The sequence below is a fragment of the Nicotiana tomentosiformis genome, chromosome 1, assembly GCF_000390325.3.
Source record: "Nicotiana tomentosiformis chromosome 1, ASM39032v3, whole genome shotgun sequence".
In the NCBI taxonomy this organism is placed as follows: Eukaryota; Viridiplantae; Streptophyta; class Magnoliopsida; order Solanales; family Solanaceae; genus Nicotiana; species Nicotiana tomentosiformis.
Genome location: NC_090812.1, coordinates 53049135 through 53064332, shown reverse-complemented (window position 1 = coordinate 53064332; position 15198 = coordinate 53049135). Strand labels below are relative to the sequence as shown.

Sequence of the window (15198 nt, the reverse complement as noted above, 5' to 3'; positions counted from 1 at the left end):
CGATTAAAAGTATGTTAACTGTTCTGGTTATCATTTCCGCTGTATTCCTTATATCTTGTGCCCCTTTAGCATGTCCCCCTCCCAGTAGTACATGTTTAGCTGTTATTGTTATTTTCTTGTACATATACTGTTATCTGCACATGTTTATTATGTGAGTGTCTTGTCATAGCCTCGTCACTACTTCGTCGAGGTTAGGCTCGACACTTACGAGTACATGGGGTCGGTTGTACTCATACTAAACTCTGCACTTCTTGTGAAGATTTTGGTACCGACCCTAGCTGATCGCGAGACTCGGCAGTCCGAACTTGCTTATTGGAGACTCAAGGTAGATTTGCTGGTGTCCGCAGACCTTGGAGTCCCTTTCTAGTTTCTTTATTTTACTGTTTCTTTTTTATTCAGAACAATTATATTTCCTTCAAACTTTATTTGTAGAAAATCTTAGAAGCTCGTGAGTTGTGACTCCAGATCCGAATTGTATCAGATATTATGGGCTTTATGTTATTCTGCACTCGGTTTTATTTCATTTTGGTTTAATTGACTGTATCTATTGAATTGAATAATAATTGACTTAACGGTTCTTTAATGTTGGCTTTCCTAGCAAGTGAAATGTTAGGCGCCATCACGGTCCCGAAGGTGGGAATTCCGGGTCGTGACATGTAGGGAATCGCAGAGGTCGTGTTATCTGTTGAGTTATTTGCTAAACTGTCATTTTGTACTCAGTCATAGCTTTTACTGCATATTCTATCTCGGTCTCTGTTGTCCTTTATTGATACATTATATCTTCATTGTTTGGGCTGATTATTATGATTCTTGAGAGCCCGAGAGATTGGAGAGATTGATGAGTGAGTGAGGCCGAGGGCCTGATTGTGAGGATATTTATTGGATCGGGCTGCACGTCGCAACATGTTATTTCGATGCATGCCATGATTGGCTTATTATAGCGCTTAGGCTAGAAATGCTCCTCCGGAGTCTGCACATCTACAGTGAGCGCAGGTGCCTACTGAGCGCGAGTGCTGAGTGACTTGGAGGATTGAGTGACTGTGAGGAATGAGTGACTGTGAGGTTGGAGTGAATGGGAGGACTGAGTGAATGTTACTCTAAGAGTATGCACTTGATTTCATTATTGTTGTACTTCAGCTGGCATATATAACTGTCATGTAGTTATTGAGATAAACTATATCCTGTTTCAATTGAACTTGACATAATTTAACTCTTTTGGCTTTAACTGTCAAACTTGAGGGCATACCTACCTTCATGTACTGTATTTCTGTAATTGACCTGCACCTGTGAAGCTCGTCACTACTTTCAGTCCAATAGTTAGTCTTATTACTTACCGAGTTGGTTGTATTCACACTACATCCTGCACTTCGTGTGCAGATCCAGGTGTTTCCAGATACGGTAGGTGCTGATTATCTGAGCAGCTTAGTCATTCGGAGATTTTGAGGTAGCTGCCCGGCGTCCGTAGACCTTGACTCTCCCTCCCTATCTTTCAGCTTTATCTATTTAGTTTTAGCTTTTCATAGACAGTATTTTCAGACTTGTGTTGTATAGTCGCTCATGTACTCAGTGACACCCTGGTTTTGGAAATTTTTGAGTTGAGTTTTGACCATTTATCTAGTTTATGAAAGCTTTAATTATTCAATCCTATTTTAGTTCATATTTTATCTAAAAGTGTTGGAGTTTATTGAGTTGTCGGCTTGCCTAATACCATGTTAGGCGCCATCACGACATGCTATGTTTTGGGTCGTGACATTGATTTTATTAAACTTTCCTACATATTTTTAATAAGAATTTAATAGACAAATTTTATTAATTTTAAAATATTAAATATTAAAAATTAGCATAGAAGGTATTGTAGTCCAAAAAAATAAGTTATTACAGTTATGTCCTTTCCCTATGAGTTCTTCCGTTTAATATTTTAGGGCTATTTTGGTATATTAATATTGTATTTATGATTTTATAATAATATAGGCTCTCATTTTTCTAAATAGATTTAGACAATATAATACATTCTCAAATTAAATTAGTAACATGAATTTTTAAGAAGTATATCCTAAAAGTAATAGGATTACATGATTAAAGATATTTACTTGTTCAATTTTATATGAATCAGATAGACGGAAAGTAATTATACTAATAGGATTTCTCAAGGTACGTGTAGTATTATGTTCTAAAACTAATAGGATTATAAGGCTAATATCTAGAATTTCGGTTATGTCCTTTTATTATGAGTTATTATGCTTAATATTATAAGGTTATTTTTGTAAATCGACATTGTATTCGTGCTTTTATAATAATATAGATAAATAGATAGATAGATATAGATATAGATATAGATAGATTACTTATGTGATATAAATAAATAAACTTTAAAAAAAAAATAGTACTCCCTCTATTGCATTTTAAGTGTAATGTTTTAGCATGTGTGTTAAAATATTTATTACAGTCAAATCTCTTTATAACAGTTTCGTTTGTTCTGAATATGTTTGAATGTTATAGCAAATTATATTATAATAGAATATGAGATTTCGTTCCGAAATTTTTTGACTTTTAGAGAAATGTTGTTATATGTATATAGTGATCGGTCGTTGTATGTTTAATAATGATGTTGATATAGAGTGTAATGTATTTGACACTAGTATTAAAAAATGTCTAATCAATTTTGGATAACGAGATAAAACTGAAAAACAATTAATTAACTCTTTCTTCTTCCCTATTCTTTTACCGTGTGTCACCTCAAAACCGAGTAGACTCCTCAGTCTTTTAGACTCCTAGTCGCTCCCTTGTTCTTACCTTTAAATTCTTAAATTCTTGTCTGTTTTTTGATTTAAAACCAAGTCCAAGAACACTTTTTTTGAGGTCCTTGAACAGAAAAAGTGAAGGAGGAGAAAAAAGATGAAACAAGCTCTGTTTCTCTTTGGTATTTCTCTTTCCAGATGGCAACAGTTCCTCTTGTGCTCTTCTGGGATTATCTTTGCGTATCTTGCTAATGAGGCAAGTTTTATGATTCTTTCCAAGTTGAAGTTGAAGTTTTGGTTTTGATTTCTTTTCCTTTGCATGCTAAATGTTATGATTTGGGCTTAATTTTTTGATTTCATGTTAAAAGTTCTTGTATCTTTTCAGTTTAAAATTGATGAGGACGATTCTCAGTATTATTATATGTCTCTGAAAATTTAGACTTGAATGCACCAAGTTACTATGTATATATAATGTGCATATCATAATCACTGATAATAACTTCTTACTTCCATAATTATTCTTATTGTCTAATGTTCTAAAATGTTGGTTTTTTGGGGGTGTTCACTATCTAGAAGTTATATCTTTGTTAGATAAAGAAATTGATGTTTGCCAACTTTTCACTGTATTTCCGATTGAAGAGCCCTTGTTTTTTTTCCTTGTTACGCAAGTGCAGCTATCTGTTTATTACTACATCTTTTCTGACTTCATGTTTATTCCTGGAATCAATTGACATCATCTTGGACTTTACTAGTGCAGTCGAGCTGATTTAAGCTTAATTTATATATTCAATTACAGGAATATATCTATAACAGGCTTCAATTCAGGTAAGTTTGACATGCCCCTTTTAAGGATCATTATTAAATATTTTTGGCTTGGTCTGCATTTAGAGATTAATCTGGGTATGTGGTGGGTATTTTAATTGTTGCAGCTACGGATGGTACTTTACCGTTGCTCAAGGATTGGTTTTCCTGGCTCTGATATACTTCCTTAATGGTTTTAATCCAAAGCAAATGGTGAACCCATGGAACACTTCTGTTAAGTTATCTGCAGTTCTCATGAGCTCACGTGGATCAACCAAAGGCTCTTTGGCTTTCCTCAGCTGTCCAGCACAAATCATGTTCAGATCCACCAAGGTTAATAGCTAAGCCATTTCCTACAGAGAGATGATGCTCGTCTCTAACATATTAAAGTCGATGAAGCAAGCCAGGCCTAGATGAAAGTAGTAGGAAAAATCATACGAACCAGCAACCCCGGTCTTTGGTGAATGTTATGACAGATTTCAAAGGACTTTTAAGATGTTTCTTCAGTTTAACTTTCAAAAAGAAGCATAACAAAACAAATTAACTATTAAACTTCAGTTTACTAAGTGCCTTGGAAGACACATTGACAACTGTATTTTTCGCTTAATGTCAATATCATTAATGTAGTATTATTCTTGATTGATCGTGATAGCATATGATTTAAAAGTAATTTTAATGTGGATAGAATTTTGTCTCTCATTGGTTAGTGAAACAGAATTATTCGTCTGTTGCCTACAAGTTTCATGTTCCAATTTACAAATATTTCAGGTTTTGCACCTCATGATAGGATGGGCTCTCATACCAGGAATGCGACGAAAATATCCACCCTATGAATATAAATCTGCAGTACTCTTAGTAGTAGGCCCGATCCTTTTCACCTTGGCTGATGCACAAGCCTCGCCAAATTTCAGTGTAATTAGTGTGCTAAAGATAGCTGGTGCTTTTATCATGGATTCCTTTCTGGTGAATGCGCCAGCGGTATTCTTCAAGTCGGATCCTGACATGACACAGGTTTATTTCACATGCTTTTGCATTCAGTTTGATGCTTAATCATGAGAACAGTTGTCCATGACAAACTTGTGACTACTTCATACCCTTTGAATTGTTTGACCTTTAACTTTAACAGATGAAGATGCTCTTTTGCTCAATCGGCTTTCAGTTGTTGATCCTGGATATTATTGCAATGCGAGAGCTAAAGCCAACATGGATTTCATGTGCTCAAGTAATCATCACAAGAACACACGCATTTTGCTTCAAGCTTGTTTCCTGCTTACCTTGTTTTTTTTTCCCCTGCAGCATCCCTACGTTTACGGAGTCTTAGTGCTTGAAGCTTGCTATACTTTCACGGGGCAACTGTCTGTCCTTTCTGTCATAGCATTTCTTGGTGCTGCTACCACTGCAATGGTTTGTTTCTCCTTAGCTCCGATCCTATTTCGAGTTCTCTTTTACTGAAATTGTCGTCAATCTGACATTGTAAAATTATTGCTTTCTTACATGATATCCATGAAGCCTTTGACCAAACAACATTGGTGTGGATTGCTGTTGATGTGTATGGGTATTATAATGAAGATATTGCAGGACAACAAACCCCTACCGCCTAGGCCTCAGAAAACTTCACCTCTTTGTCAAACTGAAAAACCATCTGAGACTGAAGATAACATATTTCAAATAGGGACTGTATGTGAAGAGGAGGAAGAGAAGAGAGACCTTTGGTCTAAAACAAAATACTCCTAGCACTTTTATGCTCTAGCTTTTAGTCTATTACTATTTTTTTTTTATTTGCTTATAGTTGTAATATGGTAACAAGATGTTAGGCTCTTTTATAATTTCTTGCAATTCATGTAAGGAGGTTGGTACATTGATTAGAAGTAATTTGTTTCTTCTTTGCCTCCAGAGCTAGAGGGAAATTTAGTCCTCTTTAGATGATAAATCTGAGTGCAGAAATGTTCAGTTGTTTCGGCTGGGGATTTCCTGGGTCACAGTAACCAATAAATCGTTTCCAGTGAACCTCTTATAGTATGAAATACAGTCTTAAAGTAAGAAGTTCAAGGTATAAATGACAAACTACAATGTACTACTTGTGAAGCAATAACTTGGCCTACAAATGGTAATTAGTGACAAAACTAGTCGATGGAAACTAAGTTAGTACCGTGCTTTTTCTAACTTCATTTTTATTTATCCAAGGAAAGTTGAAATAACAAGATTTATTACTATTTGGTTAACTAAGACCAAATGTCTACGAGTTGCACATTCAAAATATTTGCACATCATTCACAGTTTCCATATTTTCGATCTACTGGCTATTTATTGTCATGACAAAGAAAGATGTAGTTGATAAGCGAAATGGTAGAGCTCAAAGCTTTAATCATGCATCATCGACCCTCATCGTCATCTTCATCCTGCCTGTCCATACCCAGGTTGTACCTTTCGAGCCCCATGTTGATCCCCATGAGTCCCTGTAGAATTAGTAAGTATACATAGGCCGCCATACCCGGTAGATGGAGTCAGAAGGTGAATGCACGATTAACAATGTCAACATCTCCAAGACGAGCATAATACAGTATCTCTTGGCTAAAAGCCAAAAAGTAGCAAAACAAGCCGAACGTACTGCTGTGATATGATCAGCAGTTCAAGCTGAGTCAATCAAATTCAAACTGTTCATTCATAGATGACCGACCGATCGAGGGCGAATCAAAGACTTCAACGGCTTACGTACCTGTGGAGGCAGACCCACAGTGAAGTGAGCAAGGGTAAACTGCCAGGTTTGCGTTACTAGTTGGGAAGCGAGGAGGCTATCAAAGTAGAGGGTGTTCCTTCGCGATGTTAACAGGGGATACCAACGAGAAACAACCGAAGATCATTGTTAAACTTGCCAAATAGTTACAAACAGAGCTGCAGAACAAAATGCTTATTGAAGTTAGATACTACTAACTGTATACTATTATATTGCTCCCTCGGATCGATGATGAGTTGAAATATTCTTCACTTAGGGATTAAATTAAAGAACATCTAATCTAATCAAAACATATGACCAAGTTCACAGTCGTATGATCATATGAGACTCACCCTTGATCAACTCCTAAGAGATAAGTGGTGAAAAGGCCAACGTTAACAGAAGCCCCAAAGGAACAGGCACTTGTCATCAAGAATAACATCCTCTTCTTCTGCATTCATAGGTAGAAGACTCTTGATATTAATTAAAGGCTAAGGAGAAACTTCAAAATAATAGGAGTAATTATTTATATGTAAATCTAGTCATGGCCGTCGTACATACCACGCCCTGCGGCGGTGTGAGTAAAAAACAGAGTATACTTGCAGCACAAGTAAGGATTGTGAACAAGCCCCCTACTTCCCAGATCAAATGCAACAAGGATCCAACAGTAGCGCTCAATGAGATAGACCTATTATTATCATCAAAATTAAGCTGATCAGGATTCTAATAAGTATGTAAGTTTCATTAAACTATTCGAATTCTAACACTTTGATATTTATTTTCTTCCATTTACATAATACTGTGCAAGTTAAATTAACACTATATCTCATCAGTCAAATTCAATCTGTTCATTCATAGATGACCGAGAGCGAATCAAAGACTTCAACGGCTTACGTACAAGAAGCAATTCAACAACTAATATCAAAAGAATCAAAGATTATGTACCTTTCTCAAGCAATTGTAAGCTTGATTGGGATATTGAGCAGGATTATGTTCAAAATCTCATTGTCTCAAAAAGTAATTGTTAAAAGCATTCTTGCAATCAGTGAATGTGATCATTTTTTCAGAGAAAAAAAATGAGGAAGTAGCTGTGTAGAAATGAGGAGGGAACGTTTAATTTGTTGTAACTGCCATTTTAAACGTATATAATAATAAGAGAAAGTCTTGGGTAAGGGCATTTCAGTAATTGTAACTTATTTGGGATTAAAACGCATTACGCGTGTTCTGAAGTTGCCCCGGAGAAATTTTATTTTGTTTCTAATATGCCACGTCATTGTTGTATGAGGCCCCTCAATATATGACAGTTGGACTACTGGGGCCCACCGTCACCACCTTTTTGAAACACCCTCTCTACATCCTCTCCTCCCTCCCTCTCTCTTACTCGCTCAGAAAGCAGAAAACTTAAACTTTCGCCTCCAAACTAGCAGTTGCAGGGTACAACAGTGATGGTTTTATATCAGATTTCCCCCCCTGTTTAATAGAGTATAAGATTTGAAAATTCTGTCCACAAAATTGATATCGTTTAATTGTTTTCAAAAAGAATAAAAAGCTAGAAGCTGGGATATCGTCTATGAATAACAGGAAAAAGATTGATTATAACTCCAAACAGATTTCACACCCCTTATTCAACGATTAGTTCGTCGTATTGTTGCTTCATCTTCAATTTTTCCGACGATTTCTCCGGCGATTGCAAAAACCCTAAAAGAGTAATCTACAGACCTAGAAGCCGAACATTTACAAATAGTGGAATAAAATTTTTTAAATGGATTTGAAAAAGAGAAGAAATAAAGAGGTAAAACAGGAGTAAGATTTACATAAAGCTCCACAAACCAGCACATGAGCTAAAGGGCGGCGAAGAAAAGAGATAACGAATCAAAATGGTGGTGACAGTGGCCTCACTAGTCCAAATGTCATATATTAAGGGGCCTCATACAACTATGACGTGGCAGTGTTAGACACAAAGTAAAATTTCTCAAAATTCATATATTCCAGCGAGTTCGACAATTTTTCTCATTCTCCCACTCCATTTGTCATTCGGTTTTGGGTATCAATTCCCCACATTTCTCCCTTTTTGGTTTCTAAAGTTCTAGCCTAGAGCCTTGTTTCATTTGTTAGTTCTGATAAGTTTTCGCCTACTCTTTTCTTTATTGCACTGATTTTTGCCCATCGCTTCTGGATTCTCTTTGAAGGTTTGTCTATTTTTGCTTTTCATGTCAATAATTCTATCTGATTTGCATATGCATCTATGAAAATAGATACCTGATAATTGTATACTCCCGGTCTTTGATGCCGTTCATTTCTTATTATCTCTCTCCTTTCTTCCGCTCCGGCTTCTTTCTTCTGGTGAGTTAATTGTTCCTTTATGTACTGCCATGTTTTCTCACTTTGTCTTTAATCTATATGCTTTTTCTGCTTTTAATTTCTGTAATTTCTTCTTTTTAATTTTGTTATTTATTGATTGTTAACTGCTTTTCCTTTTGGATTTCCTTGTGATTTTTTATTTCCTGACTACTAAGAGGCAGAAAAGAGAAAGTACTTTTGGTTTGTTGAGATCACTTTTACATATGCCTCGCTCTCGTAAGCCCCGAAACACGGGCGTAAGCACATAGGTATTTGATTTTTAATATTTTATAAAATAATATAATTATAATAAATATTTATAAACAGGTAAAATTGCATAAAAATAAAAAAAATATATATATATAGTGTTCAATCCCTACAAAAAATTAGTCAAAACAATCTATTATACGCTACTTAGAAGCACAAGTAACTTGAGTCGAAAAGAATAAAGTTTTCTACATGGAGGAACAAAAAGGATGACTTACCTAAACTTTGAACTTGCTGCTATGAAGGAGAATGAAGTTCTCTTTGTAGTTGTAAAAAAATTGAATATTCATTGCCTTTGGGAGATATTAGTAGACTAGCGGATAAGATAAAGAATTGGGAAAAACCATAAATTAGGGCTTCAATCAATAAAAAAGATCTTAACTTTTAAATTTAATATAATTCAGTTGCTTTTTAAAACTTTTGAGTAATTACCAAGTTAACTTTATTAGTATTATATGAAGGACTTCAATAATTTTTGTTTTAATTTGAACAAGTCTTTGGGGCTTACGCCTCACTAAAAAAATGCGCCTCAAACGCCCGGGCGTACGCCCCGAATTGCTGGGAGTATGTCTCTTGAGACTTTCGTCCCAAATCATCGCCTCTTGACACTTTCGCCTCACACTTATGCCCCGAATTGCTGGGCGTGCGCCTCGCCCCAGGGCTCGTCCCTAAAACGCCTTTTAAACACTGGTTGAGATTTGAAAGAAGAATTTGAGAAAATCACTCGATTTTAAAAGATTTGATTATATGTAATCTCCGCCTAAATTTTCTTTGAATCTATAGATTTTGTTGGATATTTTATTTGCATGCCAGTAAGTTTATCCAATTAATACACTGATGCACCGAGGTGTTTGATAATATGCCTCAAATAACTGAATTGTTTTTCCTTTTCTCTCGTATCGGGTGTTCTACTAAAAACTCATTTATCATTCAGCAATTTGAAGGCTGTTTCTCCACTGTAAATTGAGCCAACAATCCAGAAAGTGCTTTTCAGTTGTGAATTGAGTTGTCGTTGGCTGCTATAAACTGAGTCTTTTTGTTTGCTTGTGTTCACTCTCAATGTCTTCTTTTCGTAGGGATTATTATGAAACTTCGTAAGGTAGTGACATTATGTCATTTTCTATATGGATAGGATAAAGCCAACGAGCCTTTGGAGGGACTGAGAAAACTTTTACCGTACTCAAGGAATATTTATGTTTCCTTGAAAAGGTACATTTTACTCATAAGAGGCGCAGGTTCTCCTTTATCTTTCTATATCCTTATAGCTTAATGGTCCATCTCTGTCATAACCTTTGTTTTACTGTTGATGCTGCTAACAATTAGGAAGTTATATGCAACTAAATCTTTCTTGCAGGGAAACATAAGCACTTATTGGTGGAAGCGATCTGCAGCAATTTTTTCAGTTAAAAGTTTCTTATGATATCTATTCTTCTTAGTACATAACCTTGGTAGAATCTTTTTTTAGTGTTGTGACTTGTGACCCTGTCAAGGTCGAGGGTACTTAAATATAGAAACCAAACTGATTTAATTTCTCGCTTTATCGTGCTATTACTTACTGCTGAAATTTTGCTATAGGCATCTGCTCAGTTGAAAAAAAAATTGTGCGAGATATTGTTGTCCGTTTGCCTACAATTAACTAGGCATTTTGTAGTTATCATGACTCATAAGCATTTTGTAGTTATCATGACTCATAAGCATACATGGGACTAATCAATTTGAATCTTTTGATGTTCAAAATCTGAAGATATCTTAAGTCTTAAAGATTTATGGAGAAATATAATTTGAAGATACTATAATCAAAAGCATTGCATCTGAAACTGTTTCAGAATCTTTGCTATCCTGGTAATTGAGTAGTGAGATGAAAGCTTATTAAGGAGATTGAGACTTAGGAATACATCCTGAGCATTGCGCCCGATATCTCCTTTGAGAGGATTAGAAAGATCTTGAAATGACAATACTTAATTCCTTGAGTTGCTTTCAAGAAGATATTTAGCTACCTTAGTTTTCAAACTGAACGGGAAATAGACCTTCATTCGTAGGTTTCCTTTAAATACAATAATTTTCAAAAATATTTAAACTAATCTGCTGGCTACTTGGAACTGGTTGATCTCCTCTTGCATTATGCTCAAGGCATATGCGTTTTAATTTTGTTGCTTTCAAAGTTATAAGTACTTCTGAAAATTTTTATATTGATTTTTAGAAAACTATTTTCTTGACAATCTTGGGCGTTTAGCTATTTTTGATATGGAAACGTAATAAAATCGCTCGGTCTAATGCCAACTAAGTTCCAAAATTTGTTAAAACCATCTGTCACTGTTATTTAGAATTTAGAGAATTTGAATCTTTATGCAGATGAGATATTTCTGACACTTGTGAATTAGTGGAGTTGAAGATGGTTTTATTTTGTGAATTGGTTAATATTGGTAAAATATTTGGAGTTGAAGATGGTTTTATTTTGTGAATTGGTTAATATTGGTAAAATATTAGAACTATGTATTGTTTTCTAGACCTGGATAACTGAGAGCTGCTATTTGTTTTCAGGCCAGCTTACTCTTCCCTTCAATAATTGATATTATTTAATTCTTTCACTACCTACACAAGGTTTAACTGTGTTCTACAGAGGCATGGTGAGTTTCATTTTACGAAGTTTTTTATGTTTCCTTTTTAATATTATTTTTTGACAAAATATGTTTTCATCACATGCTTCTTTCTTTTCCCCTGCTTTCTACGTAATATAATATTACGTTTGTTTCTATTTCTTCAAGATCATTGTTGTTGTTATTTATGCTATAATTTGTGTTGTCCTCCCTAAATTCTTGAGTTCCTTACGTCTGTCCATAGTATCGAAATACAAGTTAATTGTAGTCCTACTAAGGAAAGAAAAAATGTAGGAGATGTAATAGGAATTACTATGAACTCGACTTATCCTTTGATAATATATGCTGACCAGTTGCATATTCATTGTTTGGGAAGTAGTTAAATGTGTTTCCATGGTTTCATGCTTAACTTAGATATTCAAGATTCATGAATGTTTTTACTATATTTGTGTCGTTTGACAGGAAAATATCTATGAAAAGATTGTAACTTCAAGAAAGAGACCTTACTGTTAAGGCTAAAGCCCTTCTTTCATAATTTAATGAAACAGCCTAAGGTGAGGATCCAAGACTTATGGTACAGAAATACCTTTAGATTTTAGAGAGACAAAAATGTTTCGATCTTGATGATCATATCTATCAGCAAATATCAGAGAGGTAGTATTTCTACTATATATAAGTGAATAAGGTGTACGAACACAACTTCAAAAAGTTGTACAAAAAACACCCTAAATTGTACGATAACTTGGGCCAAACACTACTGTAACATGGCTCTTTCATGCTGACACATGTTAACAAGTGAGACATCTGGCTTGGAACGCTATTGGAACTTGCGATGATACCCATTTTCTCTTCGTTTCTCTCATTCTTATTTCTCACTCTGTCATTCTTATTTCTTGTCATTCTTATTTCTCACTCTGTCATTCTTCTCTCTTTTCTCCTCTTTCTCATTATCATTTCTGTAATTTTCTGTTTGTGGGTCTCAAATTTCATTGCCTTTTTCCTCTGGTGTTCATCTTAGCTCTTCAATTTCTTCTGCTCCTCTCTCGGAGAAGCTTACTGTGCAGTCTAAAATTTCTGCTGCCTTTGATTTTTTCCAATTTTCCACAAATTTGGCCAGCATTATAGAAATTTTTGTGGCTTTGGTTCTTTTGTGAACCGTCTGCACATGCATATGAAGTTGAGCAAGAGAGGAAGTAAGTTGAGCAAGAGAGGAAGTAAGTCTCCATCTTGAACGACTCCTTTCTCTTTGTCTTATAAATCTTATGCATTTGTTTTGGTTACTCCTACTTTTGGCTTTGAATTCTGAATGAGGAATTCACCCTCAGGAAGAGAAAATAGTATAATACTTAATAAAAAGGGAAGAACTTTGATGCATCAAAGATGTTTGGCGATAGTATTGAGTAATTCTGTTCCTTTTTCCGTAGGTGTTCTATGGTGTAAAGATCTATCATCCAACAACCCCAATAGTAGATTACTTACTTCTACTGGACAGAACTACTGAATAATATAATATGCATTATATTTGAAAAAGGATTGAAAAAGGTAATTTGTTTTTTCGTCGGGCAATAAATATGTACAGACTCTTACATTTACTGTAAGTTTGTGCTACTCTCTTTCTAAGCTTCCACTTTGCACTTTGGATTTCTCATTCTTCTTATTTGTTAGGAAGAAACATGCAATGTTTTCATTTCATTTGGACAATTTTTTATTTGATTGAAATTGAAAGAAGTTGTCTTGGCTAGCTTCTTTTCATATGTTTGGTGGTGAAAATAATAAGTGCAAAAGGTTGCACAGTACTCTACTGTGAGCTATAAGGGCATTGTTGAGAAAATAATATTCTTTCAATTAATTTATTGCAACAGTTTTCCAGTAAGAAAATGAATCAGAAATTACCCCCATCCATGAACTATGACCGCACATTTTTTTCCCAGCTTCAATGCGCTTCCATTTACTTAGTTAAACAATACCTTTCTACAAATATTTAAGAAACTTAAACAGAGTAACTTGAGCTCTGCCGCCAACACCCCATAATTGAACCTAATAAATACAATCCCGCAGTCGAAACAAGGTAAATACTACTTTAAGCTGATACTGCCAAATCCAAACAAGTTTCTCCCTTCTTTCATATGTTGATTTTTGTAGTATTTTATAAGATATGAAAATTGATCCAGGAGTCCCATGTCACATCTTATGATGATTCGGTACATTAGACGTCTTATAATTTTTTTGCATTTGGAGTATTGTACTCGCAAAGAAACTGAATACAACTTGGAAATATTTTTTGGTGTATGTGCTTTTTGGAATGAAAACAATCAGAGATGTTTCGACGGGGAGTTCTATGGTTGTATGTTCTTGATGTTCAAGTAGTTTATCATGTTTTTGCTTTAAACTACACTTTGTACTTGATGAGTATATATGGTAGAATTCATTCATCTTATGAAAGGATATTGTGAAGGGGGTGGACTGTTTCTTTATAAGACTACTTAGGATTCCTGTTCTTTTTTTAAAACTTTAAATGCTACTTCATTACTTATGATTCCCTCTTTTTCCCACTCTAATTTTGCTACTTCTTTACTACAGGTGAATGCCGTGAAGATTCGAATACTTTATTTTTTATACAAATCAGCCCTTCTTATAAAGACTAATGTAGAACTCTTAGGAACTTAACAAAAAGAATTAGTGAGAGAAATTGAGATTTCGACTTCGCCGGTCTGCCTTGTTCCATCAAGGTAATCACATCGTATGAATTGACTGCGCTTATCTGTACTACAAAGTTTCATCTCCGGTCTTGATTTGGTAGGCTTTTGTATTTTAGAGAAAAAAATTATTTGACTTTATCCTATTTAGAATTTACAGAGTTGCTTGAAGAAAACTTTTGGATTTTTTTTTACATATTGCAGAACCTCTGAATCTAGTTTTGAACATTGAAGCTCTACAATGCACTTATTTCCAAGAGTGAATGGGAAAATTGGATTTGCTGTGCCGATTTTGTAATGCATAAGTTGTTCGACTTCTTCAGTAGTATATATTTTGCTTTATATAATGCATTGGTATATTGCCATGGTTTTGGCTATTTTAATGTGAACATGTTTGACTGGTGATATACTAGACTGGTGGTAGTTCTTACGGTAGGGAAATGTCACCGGAAAATAACGATAATAATACTGCAATAATATTATTTGTAAGCAGATACACGAATTGGCTTGAGTCGTGATGGGCACTGTCCTAAGAAACTATTTCAGCAATGTGAAATATTTTTTCGGGATTAAACAAGCCCATCTCTATTTATTTAGAGGATACAGGAATTAGCAAAATTAAATAATACCAGCAAGTTTGGAATGAGGAAATAATTACAGGTTATAAAAGAAATTGGAACACACAAAAGGCTACGCGTAATTGAAAAAGAGAAGACTTGTACTGATGATTACTAATTATTAGCAATCATGAGAGAACAAAATATTTGTTGGTGTATTCAGATGGCATAGGAAGTGGGTATTTATAGTTGTAAGAATTGTGTAAAAAAATGACAAGTGTTCATCTATTTGTCAAAAACTTTCCATGCAAAGAGACAAGTATTATGTCTCCTATGCCACTTGGTACTTGCTTATGCCACTTACCCAAAACCAAGAGAAAGGATGCCACATGCTGTTGGAATAGACCAAAGATACTTGGCTATTTAAATTTTGAAAATACTCCCACAATTCTCACATATTTTCAAAATTTATAGGATAAGAATAAAGGA

At 34.8% G+C, this 15198-nt stretch overlaps 2 protein-coding genes and 1 long non-coding RNA gene across 12 annotated transcripts; 2 read left to right on the top strand and 1 right to left on the bottom strand.

Moving 5' to 3' along the window:
- The first annotated feature begins 2702 nt into the window (after positions 1–2702).
- Positions 2703–5446, top strand: LOC104096580 (UDP-galactose/UDP-glucose transporter 4-like). Its single transcript, XM_009602964.4, has 7 exons — positions 2703–2994; positions 3535–3563; positions 3668–3872; positions 4308–4550; positions 4666–4761; positions 4836–4943; positions 5049–5446. The coding sequence occupies exons 1-7, from the start codon at positions 2896–2898 to the stop codon at positions 5271–5273; spliced, it is 1005 nt and encodes a 334-aa protein (XP_009601259.1). The 5' UTR covers positions 2703–2895; the 3' UTR covers positions 5274–5446.
- A 282-nt stretch (positions 5447–5728) lies between these two features.
- On the bottom strand, positions 5729–8856 carry LOC104096578 (bax inhibitor 1-like). Of its 2 annotated transcripts, none has more exons than XR_686376.3 (4): positions 7198–7601; positions 6814–6940; positions 6606–6703; positions 5729–6431 (listed from the first exon to the last, which is right to left on the bottom strand). XR_686376.3 is itself a non-coding variant. In XM_009602962.3 (4 exons), exons 1-4 carry the CDS (start codon positions 8547–8549, stop codon positions 6335–6337), a joined length of 360 nt encoding a protein of 119 aa, XP_009601257.1. In that variant the 5' UTR covers positions 8550–8856; the 3' UTR covers positions 5729–6334. The 2 variants fall into 2 exon arrangements, 1 of the variants encoding a protein (XP_009601257.1); XM_009602962.3 differs by lacking the exon at positions 7198–7601 and adding an exon at positions 8512–8856.
- Positions 8073–14644, top strand: LOC104096579 (uncharacterized). 9 transcript variants are annotated; one of them, XR_686384.4, is made up of 3 exons: positions 8073–8441; positions 9992–10068; positions 10214–14644. It is a non-coding gene; the product is annotated as an uncharacterized lncRNA (long non-coding RNA). The 9 variants fall into 9 exon arrangements; XR_686383.4 differs by having other exon boundaries at positions 9992–10261; positions 11401–14644; XR_686379.4 differs by having other exon boundaries at positions 9992–11486; positions 11919–14644.
- Positions 14645–15198: the final 554 nt, after the last annotated feature.

What these genes read in the sequence shown, in the direction of transcription:
- LOC104096580 (XM_009602964.4), top strand. Translation starts at nt 2,896, where the DNA reads ATGAAACAAGCTCTGTTTCTCTTTGGTATTTCTCTTTCCAGATGGCAA. An exon ending in TCATGTTCAGATCCACCAAG is followed by an intron (nt 3,873 to 4,307) that starts GTTAATAGCTAA and finishes CAAATATTTCAG; the next exon opens with GTTTTGCACCTCATGATAGG. An exon ending in GTGCTGCTACCACTGCAATG is followed by an intron (nt 4,944 to 5,048) that starts GTTTGTTTCTCC and finishes ATATCCATGAAG; the next exon opens with CCTTTGACCAAACAACATTG.
- LOC104096578 (XM_009602962.3), bottom strand. Translation starts at nt 8,549, where the DNA reads ATGAACGGCATCAAAGACCGGGAGTATACAATTATCAG. An exon ending in CGGGAGTATACAATTATCAG is followed by an intron (nt 6,941 to 8,511) that starts GTATCTATTTTC and finishes TGATAATAATAG; the next exon opens with GTCTATCTCATTGAGCGCTA. An exon ending in CTCTTAGGAGTTGATCAAGG is followed by an intron (nt 6,432 to 6,605) that starts GTGAGTCTCATA and finishes TTTGTTCTGCAG; the next exon opens with CTCTGTTTGTAACTATTTGG.